Source organism: Punica granatum, chromosome 6, assembly GCF_007655135.1.
Source record: "Punica granatum isolate Tunisia-2019 chromosome 6, ASM765513v2, whole genome shotgun sequence".
Lineage (NCBI taxonomy): Eukaryota > Viridiplantae > Streptophyta > Magnoliopsida > Myrtales > Lythraceae > Punica > Punica granatum.
This window is the reverse complement of record NC_045132.1, coordinates 17,508,578-17,521,732: the sequence shown is the minus strand read 5'-3', so window position 1 is coordinate 17,521,732 and position 13,155 is coordinate 17,508,578. Positions and strand designations below refer to the sequence as shown.

The following is a 13,155-nucleotide window of genomic DNA, read 5'->3' as shown; positions in this document are numbered from 1 at the left end:
CTTATATATGACTTCATATATTATGGTTTTCATATGAATATGAATATTATAGTGTGGGCATGTTTTATCCCGCATAATTTTATTAAACGACAAGATGAAGCATGGAGAGTCATGTTATGATGTTCAAAATGACACTCCATTTGAACAACAAAGAGTACAAATTAACACGCAGGACGATCAGACGATGGCCGATCTTCGAGATCGTATTGCTAACCGTTTGTGGGCACACTATTGTCACTGGGGTCGTAGATGAAAACATTATATATATTTCAATAATGATAAATAAAATACGTATTGTATGTAGACATTATCGATGTTTCATATATTAATGAATTTTCTTGCCTGCGGGCGAATATTGTTGCAGTTAATTGGCATGAAAAAATGTTACAGGTACATGTATAAGTGTGTATAATTATATACCTACATATGTATATGTGTAATGGATATGAAAATTGTTGGATGGATTTATTATTTAAATATTTGATGTAATAATGGATGTTGAAAATGATGTGAGAGAATATACTAATAAAGGTAGGAAAAAGTTAATGAGTGTATGGTTGAATTTGGTGAAGAACAAGGTTAAATTGAGTTGAGTTAAAGTATTTAATCCGAAAACCAAACGAAGCCAAAACGAATATGATTAATGGGCAATTTGAGCACATAGCAATCATCTCTTGCGCCACTGACGGCCAAGGAGTTTGGTGCTGACTTGGATCTACAAGGTCTCGAGTTCTATTCTCGTAAAAATAATATGGACATGTAGTGAAAATTCATTAAAAAAAACCCAAACAATAAATATAGTGAAGGTTCGTTCAAGTTGAACGTAAAGATCAACTCACATCAGCTGAGGGTTTTAAATTTGATTTACATGTCGCATTCATGCCACCGGCTTCGATTTTTATATATTTATTTTTCTTTTTCGGTTACAATAGAGGTCCGTGAATTTTTTTTTTTGTTACTTAACCATAAAAGGGAGCACAGATAGTCTCATCGAGTATCGAATCTGTAACCTCTTGATTATTAGATGATGACGTGCATCGCTGCGCTACACCTTCTTTTAATAGTTTATATATTATAATTGATTATGAATTTAGTGATTGAAGTTCTTTAAAAAAAAAGGAAAATCATATGTATACCATATATGAAAAAATAATCCAATTAGCTAATTTAATGCAAATTTTGGCACCGAAATTTTGGTGAAATTTTTAAAAAAGCATCTACATATGATATATAATAGCGAAACGAAAAAGTAAATTCAACAAAGCTATGTGCCATCCCATACTTAAGAAGATGGTGTCAATGTGTTAGGCGGCCTTCCGTTGAGGAGGCACTTAAAACTCTCAATTCAAAGCAATCAAACATAAATAATAATAATAAATAAAATAAAGAAAGATGAAAGTTAAAATAAAAATAAAAGAAAAGCCCGCCATTGCCATTCTTCCCAAACAAATAATACCTAATTCATCACCGCTCGCTCTACTGTTTTCCACTGCTTCAGTCGTTTCTTCTCCGGAGCTTTCATGGCAGACTGACATCCACGCCGGAGCTGACCTCGTCTGACAGCTAAAAGATCATCAACGGAGCTCTGCTACCTTTAGCGGATCCACGATTGGCGGTGACTTTAAGAAGTTCGATAAATTGCACTGGTGGGCGATCTTTTCGTCTGTTACCGCTCGCAATGCTTACGAAGTCTCTCTCTCTCTCTCTCTCTCTCTCTCTCTCTGTCTCTCTCTGCTGGCGTCTAGGTCTGTCGAATTGGGAAGGACAGAGAATCGCCATATGAGAGATCGTTGAAAGAGTTTGCTTGGTAGTATAACCACTCTCTCTGTCTGTACGCTATAATCTCCACTGCCGCGGACATGCCTTACCTCGGCCACCTCTTTTTGAATTCTTTCTAATCTCTCTCTATGATATATTACCGATTGCGTGCTTAATTGTAGAAGCTAAGGGTGGTTGCATGCATTAGACGAATAAATTCTTTGTTTAGGGTTCGCGATGTTGTTCTTGCTTCCACATGCTTTAAATTGTCTTATTTTTTTCGAATTCATATGCTTATTGATGGGTTAAAATTGACTGGAAAGTCGGGTTTGCTGGCTTGAATGCAAGTAGTGTTTTAACCGTTGGAAAATTCTCTGGTCATGAGAAAGAAAACGTCCGAATTGTTCGAAATGGAGGTGTCTTACTGAAATCTCCCTTCGAAGAACTTGTGGATTTCTTTCTCTGTGCCCTTCCCCTGTCAATCAATGATCTTTCAGCTTTTGGGGACTTAGTGGTGATAATGATATTGATTTCTACCAATCGAGCTTTGATCTTAATTTCTTGATTGAGATATGCTGCAGAAATGCCGTGTTTTTCTCCCAGCTAGTTCTCTCGGAAGTTAAGTAAATCACAAGAGATCTTTTTTTTTTTTTGAATAAACGTCTTTCATGCGCAACTCTACACAGCATCCTTTCACTTTTGTGGTCCGTGGATAATGTTAACGGTAATTTGATTTTTTCTTTCTCCCATTAAGTGGGTGATGCAGTGGTTGGACCATGTGAAGCTTTCCGTGTGAAGCTTTGTGTTCATCTGGTGTAGGAAAGGATGAGAACAAAAACCCAATTTATACCCGGAATCTGCCATTGAGTATTTCACTTCTAGGGGTGGGGCTTTCAAGTAGCAATAGTCTAGATCACTTTAAGCACCAAATCTTGAAGAGCTGAATTATGATGCATAGATAACAAACCCGATGCTCTCTGCTTTTGTATGCACTAATTTAACCAAGGATGTCTAGTGAGCCATTATCTAAACCCTCTTTTGCTATCTCTAACCTAACCTTACTATGTTGCTTTCCTGTCTCAAATAAGAACTGAGAGCCTGTTTGGTTGGCTGGGATTGCAATTCCCTTTTGGATCAGTTCAAAACCAAATTGAGAATTCCCTCGTTAGTTGCATGCGGGATGGCCATTTTGGATGTCCCCCTTTTCCGTATGAATCCAGGATTATTGTTCTTCACGACTATATTAGGATTGCTATTCTTGGTCTGTGAGGAAGAGATAGAGTGAAATCACTATAGTTCATCAATTAAACCTACTTATGGCTGACCTGCCTCCTTTTCTGGCCGCAGGCTTCATGCCAAATTCGTTGCCCCCTTCGACCTCCAACATGACTGCGCCAGCAGCCCGTTCCCTCCCTAGTTTTCTCACAGCACCAGCAAATCCTTTTCAGCATTCCAATTAGGCCCAAGGCATCTCCCCAAGGGATCCCCTACCCTGTAGCCTCATCTGGCCGCGGCTTCATGCCCCATAAACCCCTTGCGACTTCTGATCATGCAGTCACCATTGCCAATCCCAACCCCCACGCCCGCCCTGTCCCGGCCTTCTCCCCCAGTCATCACTTGCTCCGGCCTCCTCAACCAGCTCCTTCTGCTGCTCTTCCCCCCTCCGCACATCCCAAGGTATGGTTGGCTGTCCCTCGCTTCTGCTTGGATTCAATTGGATGCTGCTCTATCTGTGTAATTTGAAACTTTTTCTTTGGCCCTCCTTTCAAGGTTACTCCATCACCAACACAGACTTCAAAGTCAGCTGCCAATGGCTTTAAAGATCCAAGGTATTAAACTCAAATGCTCTTGATCCCCTTTTTGCTATGGCTCGCCTTCTGTATCTTCTTGTTTTTTCTTTTTCCTCATTTTGGTACTTCTTCAGGGACAGAGCGAAAGATGACACTCTCATTGTTGTCAGAGACAGAAAAGTAAGCATATTTACATTCGGTTTGGTAATCACACTTCATGCCTGCATAGTAAAACAATTCAAAGTGAAAAGGGAAAAGGTGGGGGGGGGGGGGGGGGGGGGGGGGGGGGGGCGCGCTGGGATGTGTGGGGAAAGAAGACCTTGACCTCGCAAATGAGGTTTTAAAATCCATAAAATCTTCACGCTGTGTTACTCCAAAAAGTTTCTGAATTGTATATGGCCATATAAACTTTCCACTTCATCGGATAGGATGGCTTTACTCTTTACTTTTGAGATTTAATCTTGCAACAAGCAGAATGATAGATCCTCGTATTCATGTCTGCCGGGTATGTAACCATTTATTTGTTATTTCAGGTCAGGTTGTCTGATGGGGATTCTCTCTATGGACTTGGTCGTTCATGGCTGAGGAATGGATATCCTGAAGAGCACATGGTAGGCAGAATGAGTGGAAAAAAGTCTCGCATGCACCATTGTAAAATACGGAGTGTTATGCACTTTACCTACTTGCTAGCATTCTTGTCGATGATAGCAAAGCAGCATAGTAGTTTAATAGCATTATCCTGTGACTTTCCACTGGTGATTAGGAAAAAATTTAAGACATAGTCATTGTAACTACATGTCTAAGCTTCACCTTATAATTTCGTTTGGGAATGGATTCAGGGTTGGCAATTGCAATATGGGGATTTTGCTAAAACTCTTCCCAGACCGCAGCCGATGACTATGGCAGATAGTCATTCTGTAAAGGAAGAAGAGGTCGATGAAGATGAAATCAAGGTTGATGCAGGAACTATTTCTATTTCCGTAATTGTGGTGACTATGGGCATGGATGTCATTTGGAAGAAGAATTTTGATATCAATTATTCTGGTTTTCAAATGTTAACTTCTGATAGATGGCAATGAAAACCCTCTCTTTCAGAGGCTCATATGTGTGAAAGCCTTATTTCATTTCTTATGACTCGGCTACAAATTTAATGGAAAACTGGATTTTGTTTACTTGCTTATTGTTTGAATCTGACATGAAATATTATACTGTCGTGAAAAGTATTTTTCTGGTGACTGGAGTCACCACATTGAGAACATGCTTTTCAAAATCATCTCCTTTTTAGCTATTTTGGATACTGTGAAACTACTTTTTGCTATCTGCTATAAATTTATTCTTATGTCTTGTGAATGATTCTGTGCAAAGAAAATCTGTCTGAGATTATGTAGATAACTATTCTCAATATTGCTGCCCTGTGCTTTCATAATATGTACTGGTAATTGTTGCTGTCCATGTGGTTCTTTGTTCCCTTTCCTTGTCAATATTCTGAGTTGTCTGTGTAAGATTACCTTTACAAACAGATCATGACACGAAATGGTAATTTTTGGCAATATGGACCAGTCACCTTTAGTTGTAGTTATACTACCAACATTCTCTACATGACCTGGTTTGGCAAACAGCAATGATTTTTGTTAATCACGATAATCAACCTCTGTTGAAAAAAAGTAATACAAGCTCTTCATAATTGTGTTTTTATTGTTATCATGGAGGCTAGATGCTATGCAGATGTCGGATGATCTATGTATTGCAGTAATTTGCCACTTGACTAACTGAATCGGCTGGTCTGTTTTTACAGGAGGAGAATGTGGAGGATCTTTCCACAAAAGATTTGTTGAAGGGACATATCAAGCGTGCTAAAAGGGTCCGGATGAGGTATCCTGCGTCATTTTATAATGCCTCTTAAACACTTAGGTTACTTGCCGTCATGTGTGATTCGGTTTGGGACTATATAAGAATCGACTCATGTACTCGTAGAAAGGAGGAAGGAAGTAAACTGCTATTGTTCGGTTCTTGTGCAGAGCTAAAGAAGAGCGCATGAAACGAATTTCAAGGTTCAGGACTAGGATTAGACTTCTCCTTCCCCCGCCAGAGGTGGAGCAGTTCAGAAGTGATTCACTATCCGGAAATTGATCCCCTTTATCATCAAACCGAGGCTTTCATGGATCCGATTGCAGATGCTTGAACAGCTCCCGTTTCTCATCTATCGGAAGAAGATGACTGAAGTTCTACAAATGTGCGGGTTGTGATTACTGTGAATTTTTTTTTTCTTTTTTAGTGTGTGATATTCATTTAGGTCAAGAGAGAGAGAAAAGTCAAGAGGCCGTCCCGTTGGCATTTGTGGGAGTCATTCCATTTCCATCGCAAGGCGTGGAATTTCCAAAGTCAACCAATGGCTTCCCTTCCCTTGAATTTCTCCCATGACTAACTAAGTAATGCAAGTCAGTTTTGCAATAGTATTGGCTTAGAATTATATTAGTGTCAACTATAGTCTATTACAATCTTTATGCAACTTCCATTAATAGAAAATTGAGCTGCCACTTGCCAAATTGAGTTGGCCGAACAAATTACAGATCACTGCAAGAAGCTCTAGCCTGAAGTCGTCTCTCTTTTCCTACATATATATCGGACCGGTATGTGACATCCAAAGGCAGGCGCTGAGCGAGATTGCATGCTAAGAGGGTGCGTGTGTGTGAGAGAGACACAGTAGAGATGGAAGTAGTAAAACATTCCAGCCATCACCACGCCCTGCGTCCCTTCACAGTTCGGGAAGATAACGAGGGATCAATGAACTGCTCGGGGTGTGAGCAGGATCTCTCTGCAGGTTCGGCTTACAGATGCACCAAACCCAAATGTGACTTCTTCCTCCACAGCTCCTGCTTTTGCCTGCTGCAGCAGCTTAACCATGGATCCCACCCATGCCACACCCTCACGCTCCACCCTACCCCTCCCTACCCCGAGAAGGACTTCATCTGCAATGCTTGTGGCGAGACTAGCTCTGCTTTTACCTACCATTGCTCCCCCTGCACCTATGATCTCCACGTGGCCTGCGCCCACTTGCCCATGTCCGTGAAGCGTGAGGACCACCCTCACCCCCTCACTCTCCTCTTCCCAAGCCCTGATACCGAGGACGTTGACAAGATCCCTACCTGTGATGTCTGTTATGGCACTGTCACTGACCAGTGTTGGATTTACCGATGTGAGCAGTGCGACTTCCACACCCATCTAACCTGTGCCACTGAGGCTGCCGATCAGCATGAACAGCCCCAGTCGGATGCCTTGGAGGAGGAAGGAGAAGATCGAGGAGGAGGAGAAGCTTCAGATGATTATGATTCTCTGCTGGAAGCTCAAAGGCAGTTGGAGCTTCTTCGGTTTCAAAACCAGATGAGCTATCAAAATGCCCAGTTCATGATGGACATGGGACGCAGTTTAGCCAGATTGGCATAGTTGAATTCGTCGTCCATGTCAATCTTCGAGGAGTCGACCTGATATTGGTCTCGCATACGCTTGGCCTAGATCTACAATCCCGGTGATGAATTCCTATCATTTCGATTGGTACTTCAATGTAAACTCATTGTGATACATATTCATATCGAGTCCTGTCAATTTGCACTCTGAGAAGTTGTTTATTGTGTGATTTCGATTGCCAGTTTGGTTCCATTCTGTTGAATGGTAATTGTCTGCCCATTTCAAGTGTCTTTTCCTTTACGGTCGACGATCTAATGTTGCGAGTTTGTGAGAATTGTGCAATCATATGCTGTTATTTTATTTTTTCGTTTGTAACTGGTTGGTGCTTTCTTGTTCTGTCTTCTCTATTTCTGGCCGTCTTGTATTCCTATGGATTTGCCTGGCAACTATACGTAATCGGTGGAATTGTGCAACAAAGACGTATATGTGCATCCACTCCTCCACTTTGGACTCTGTATATGCGCTTGTGTGGGTACTCCGCTACCGGAACAAATACATGGTAAGAATTATGAAAGTCGAAAGTGAAGAACGAGATCATTAGAATACCGAGAACACGATTAATCACTATGAACTTTCAGCAGTTTATCCTCTATCGTCCCCTAGGAGGGAAGCACTTCCCACCATGCAGGCACAAGCCTCCTTACATTACTATATCTATGCAATATGATTATTGCACGAATGCTCCTTAGCCTGTGCCAACTCGAGTACCCTCTTCTTGTACTGCAGTTGTTCGTTCGCCTGTGACTTTTCAGATTCGGGGGATCATTCTTTCACCTATTTCACATCTAATGCCAATTGTGACTTTGAGCCCCCGCCATCTCTGTTCCACCCCGACCGACCTATTGAACATGTACTACCATGTCCTCTTCCCATGCTTTAAAATCATAATGCTATTATACATACATGTGCGATATATGAAATGAGTGACAATTTGGGGTGATTGCAAGACATTCAAAATTATGTGGTCATTTTGGAAAATCAAAATTTGGGAGGGGTAACTTGCAAATAACCCGCCCATTTCTGAATCTTTGCCAATCATTTCACGCTCCCGCCGCCGAGCTGCGGGGACCTGAAAGATCCGAGGCGGCCGCCGACGATGACGTCCAGACTCCGAGTCACCGTCTCCCCACTCCTCACTTCCATTGCCGGTACGGATTCTCTCCTTACGTAACCCTAACTTCTCGCATGGACTTCTTACCGTCCTGAAGTTGTACTTCGTAGTAGAGACGCTAACGGAGCTTGTGATTCTTCTATTGCTCAGGTGAACGCGGTGTCATCTCGCTCAAATCGAAGCTGCCACTGCTTAATAGGTACGCCGCCAACTCTTCGTGCATTGGCGGTGCTCTCGGTGGTGATAGGTCAATGTTGCTTATGGTCTGAATCTTGAAGGAAACAAGGAGATTAGTTGTGACCTTGCATTGGGCAGGCTTTAGCCTTGAGTTAATTTCTGTATCAGCTATTCAATACTTAATAGACTGAAACTGTGGAGGAGGAATTCATTTTAAATAATAGCTCGTTGAATGGTGTTGCAGACATATCTAGTGGTCTTTGCTTATTCGCTATTTTCCCATTCGAGTTTTCGTGTTAGTCATTGCCACTATATTGCTAGGGATGAATGCTTTTTGTGTTTGACTACTTTATGGTTATAACTCATTACCAGCTCTCCATTTGAAGTAGAAGGGTTGAGGCAGTCATTACATGAATCTGCTGGTGAAGATGATGATTTCTCGGAGTTGGGTCCACCAGTGAAACAAGGAGCCGGTAAACGAAAAACTTTAAGACTGAAGACGGAGAAGGTCGACTTCGTCAAGGTATGCATCCGATTCCATAACTGCTTGTGCTTTTAATTTCCCGATTGCTGTACATTGTTATTTGCTGCTGTGTTATCCAAGATTCTAAATATATATGAAGTTACGAGGGACTTCGTTATTTGACAATCATACCCTTCCCAAGTAGCATGGCAGAAAAAGTTCAGCTGGTGCATCTTCAACTGTCAATGTGAATCCCGCCAAGAAAGTGCCCTCAAAATCATGGAAACCATTTTCAAATGGCTACAACAAGGTAGAGAGTGATAGGATATTTTCGGAGCTAACTTTATTGCCAAAAGTAGTTCCTGGTGTCACTATAAAAATTCAAACTTTGTGAGTATTGTGAAGACACCGTCTGAGAGCTTAACATTACACAGTTAGAGGAGATACGTTCTGTATTTCGGGGGATTTCTAATGGATCCAAGAGGAGAGGGCTTGATGATGCAGATCAGCCTGACATTGAATATGAGGTAAACAATTTTCTATTTCAGCGGCATAATCCATTACCTCTCTTGGTTATCGCACGGTCTTTCTAATGAGGATATGGTGCATTTAAGAGTGCAGAAACCAGTGAGGCCACCAGCAGTGGAGGAGAAAACTGTAGATGATTCACATTCATCAATTCATACTCGCTGCTCTTCTGAGACTGCAACTATCAGAATCAGCAATATCTGTGCCGAGACATCCGATGCAGCTTTACATGTGATTTGCAGTTCATGCGGCCCTTTGTTGAGAATTATAAGGATCGGAGAGAGCGCTGCCGATGCTGTTTTTAGCATAAAGGATGAAGCAGACACTCCAAGAATTCTTGAAAGGTATGAAATTTTACTGTGTTAATAGATAGTACATAGGTTGTTGGGGCCAAGCCGTGGGTTCATCCAAATATTTATAAAAAAACAAAATCAGTTCAAATATCATTTAAATAAACTTGGTGTAATAGAAATTTTTCCACGTGAATTTTATATAATGATTTAAATAAAAAGATGTGGTCCAAAGTTAGAATTAACTGGTTCATTGAAATCAAGCATGGATTGTTGATTCTCAGTTAAGTGCTGGAGGAGCTCATGACATTCATGTGTTCGATAGTAAATTCTCTTTTTTCCTTTTAATTACTGGAATGGCCAACTTTTTGGTTCCAGGTGGGCCGCTCTGACCGGCTGGCCAGTGCTGTTTTCTTAGAGCTATGTACAGTTATGTCTTTCAGTTTGAACACGTCACCTCGTTTCACTTAAAACTTTTGCTAATTCTGTTATCCTGCACAAAACTGTGTTCTTCTTGAGGTGCACAGAAGATTGCCTTGTCGTCTTGCTATGCAGTTATCTGAATTTCCCTGTTTACGCTTCGCATGACACCTACAAGCATTGGAAAAGGATATGTTTTGAATTGATCTGGAATATGAACCTTGAGTTGGGCATTACACCTAAAATAACCTTTTCTCTATATACCGTCAGATTGAACTATACGATCATGGATGATTGCAACTGGTCAGCTGCTTTGGAATCTGAGGAATATGCTCCTGCAGCTACAGAGATAAAAGGTAATAATCAGAGTAAGCTGGGCTTGGAGATTTTCAATCGAGTGCATGACTTGGAAAAGGAAATCACAATGAAGAAACTATATTGTGAAGACTTTTTGAGCTTGCATGAGGCCATAATGAGGCTTGAAAGTTGAAAAACCAATCGTCCCGAAGCTGATTGAGAGCTCTCTCTTTGTCAGTCATTATTCCCTACAGCTACAATACATATATGTTCCTGTTTTTGTTACTCATATTCAAAATCTTGTAGAGATTTAGTCAGAGGTGGACAAAAAAACTACATGGAGATTCTTTGTGTCATTGGGAAATGTATAAAGTCCATGAGCATGGGAAATTCTTTTGTCAGACTAAGATTTTGCCCTTTGAGCCGCTAACCGGGAGTCGAACTCTCATGTAGGGTGCTTTGTTGTTGAGGGACGAGAGTGGTCCGAACATTGCATGATCCGTGGAAACACCGAATGTTATTGAGATAATATGAAAAGAAAAAGTGGACAGAGGATTACATTGCATTTGAAGCTGAAGTTTGGGAGACTACATCGAGAGAAACGGAACATAAATTGTTCTTTTTTTTTTTTTAATGTGCATCACCTGGTATTCGAATATTCCAATGGACTTGGTAATCTAAGTGCAAGCTAAATTGTGGATAAAGCTCTCCGGAATCATGGATTTTTTTGGTACATAAAATTCAAACTCGAGATGTTATTTAAAAAGAATAAGTGTGAAATCACTTAAAACTCATATTGATCAACATCAATTTAGTTATGCAAAAAGTCGAACTAAAATATGGGTTAAATTAGCGTAACTGTTGGTTGTTGTTGTAGTCATATTGATCACTGGCCATTTCGGAAATCAAGTTGGGCATACAATTACCAAACCATTTATTCGATTGCAATCTCTTTTAGCATTTTTTAGTAAGAAATTAGCCTTCGGGACATTTTTGCCATTAATCGAAATTTCGATGGGCTAATCTAAAAATAGTCAAACATCTGGGGCCGGAAGCTCAATTTCTCGAAAGTTAATCTGCGCCATTTCCCCGGTTAAGTCTGAGCTTCAGAAAGACGAACCAAAAGTTCAGTGGAAGCAGAAGAAAGACGAGCTTGAGGGATCAACAATGGCGAACTCTGTGATCTGTTCAGCGCTCGCCTTCTTCGCTCTGCTACTTCCCTCAGCTCTCGGAGACTCGTGATCATATACATGCAAATTTTTCACATAGGTCTGGGATTCCATTTTTTGCAGCAGCTTCACATCCCGAGAAGTTGTAGCAATTGGGAGCAGGAGCTTGAGATTGCATCTACTTGGAAAGGGAAGTCTTTGGGCATCATTATTTTGAGACTCTATTGTACATGTTATATATACAGAGTGTTTCAAGGGACTTGGCAGACTTCTGAAGCCATCGCCAAGCAGATCATAGCTGATGTAAAAGGAAGAGTCATGTCAATTCCCATCTAAGCTCCTCACTTGTCCTTATAGTTCGATGCTACGATTTTGATCTGTAATCTTTCTGTTGCTGTTTTGTTCTTTGAGCTCCTCTTGGATGAGTGTACTTGAGGACATTTTTTGTAATAGATGAGGTGATAGGAAATGTCATAATGGTTTTTGAACGATATTTAGTCAGGAGAAGAGGGATATATCATATATGCTTACCGGCAATATAGATAAGGAGTTCGTAAAAAAAAATAAAAAAATCATTGATTGAGTTGGGACCATAGACCGTCACTCTAATAAATAGTAGGTCCCATTCCCGTGACAATATGAGAAGAGGGCGGGAATACCGTTCCCCATTTATTCAATAATTTCCACCGTCTTAGGCTATGAATGCATGGGTGGAATTGTTAAGGTTTGACGTCTCTTACCTTGGTTCATTATTAGTTCGATGTTTGAAATTCTTGCAGTCAATAGGTTCAGCAAAGGCTGATGAGTTCACCATCAAGAAGAACATACTCTCGGCGTTTGCCTAATGTTATCAAAGAATTAGCCTCTCAGATATATCGGCTCTTATCATCCTGTTGACACTAACTAGGGAAGATACTACGAATGACCATGTCGATTGGTAAGGTTTAGCATGTTATATATGGAATTTGTTGTGACCGAAACTGATGAATTGTTCATCTTAGCTTCCGATTCTGCTTTCGTTTCAGTTCCAACTTTCAATGCTTAAGCCATTCGGAACTGGAGATGCTTTTACATTGTTTATCCTGTCAACTCTCACCTTTTCGCATAACTTCAGTATGTGTGTCTGGCTCTGGCCCGGCTTCAGAGTTACTTATCTCAAATCCCAGTGGGTGGATTTCCACCCTCCTCCGGCTGGCAGTATCCTCCTCCTCCGCCGCCCAAGGTGGTATCCGTATCCACCTTGTGAGGTTGTGGCCGGTGAACTCTAGGGATTTTACTTTTTTCCCGTCGATTTGTTTAGCTGAGGCTTGGGATTGAGCACTGATGGCAGCAGATTGGCCCTAATGTTGCCATAAGCGACTTGATAACATGATCAGTTGTACAACCTATGTTTTTTGGAGACGGGTTCGAGTTTCATTATAAGGTTGGTTATGGTCCTAGTTTAACCACTCACCACACGAGGTTGATCGGGAAGGTTGGGTTACAGGATGTCGAGCTGTTCATCATTTGAACCTGCATATTTCAAGCAGTTCATAGTGTTATTGCCGTTCCATCGTTTATAACCAATGCATGGTGTCATTCCGAGGTCCGGTACCGATGCCGATGACTCAATGACATGACTTCCCGTCCGTCATTTTTATTGTTTTTCTCATTATTACAAGAAGGATGATCTGATGGGGGAAGGAGA

The 13,155-nt window shown here is 41.1% G+C and overlaps 3 protein-coding genes across 4 annotated transcripts; all 3 read left to right on the top strand.

The window, feature by feature from the left end:
* The first annotated feature begins 2,938 nt into the window (after positions 1-2,938).
* Positions 2,939-6,030, top strand: LOC116212210. Its single transcript, XM_031546778.1, has 8 exons — positions 2,939-3,019; positions 3,157-3,435; positions 3,529-3,587; positions 3,683-3,728; positions 4,082-4,159; positions 4,388-4,501; positions 5,344-5,420; positions 5,567-6,030. Exons 1-8 carry the CDS (start codon positions 2,939-2,941, stop codon positions 5,676-5,678), a joined length of 846 nt encoding a protein of 281 aa, XP_031402638.1. The 3' UTR covers positions 5,679-6,030.
* Positions 6,031-6,169: 139 nt separating this feature from the next.
* LOC116210886 lies at positions 6,170-7,328 on the top strand. The gene has a single exon (XM_031545003.1). The coding sequence runs from the start codon at positions 6,258-6,260 to the stop codon at positions 6,990-6,992; it is 735 nt and encodes a 244-aa protein (XP_031400863.1). The 5' UTR covers positions 6,170-6,257; the 3' UTR covers positions 6,993-7,328.
* Positions 7,329-8,008: 680 nt separating this feature from the next.
* On the top strand, positions 8,009-10,864 carry LOC116210885. 2 transcript variants are annotated; one of them, XM_031545002.1, is made up of 8 exons: positions 8,009-8,161; positions 8,275-8,323; positions 8,674-8,824; positions 8,970-9,074; positions 9,199-9,291; positions 9,386-9,636; positions 10,273-10,358; positions 10,753-10,864. In XM_031545002.1, exons 1-8 carry the CDS (start codon positions 8,110-8,112, stop codon positions 10,821-10,823), a joined length of 858 nt encoding a protein of 285 aa, XP_031400862.1. In that variant the 5' UTR covers positions 8,009-8,109; the 3' UTR covers positions 10,824-10,864. The 2 variants fall into 2 exon arrangements, with proteins under 2 accessions (XP_031400862.1, XP_031400861.1); XM_031545001.1 differs by lacking the exon at positions 10,753-10,864 and having other exon boundaries at positions 8,010-8,161; positions 10,273-10,729.
* Positions 10,865-13,155: the final 2,291 nt, after the last annotated feature.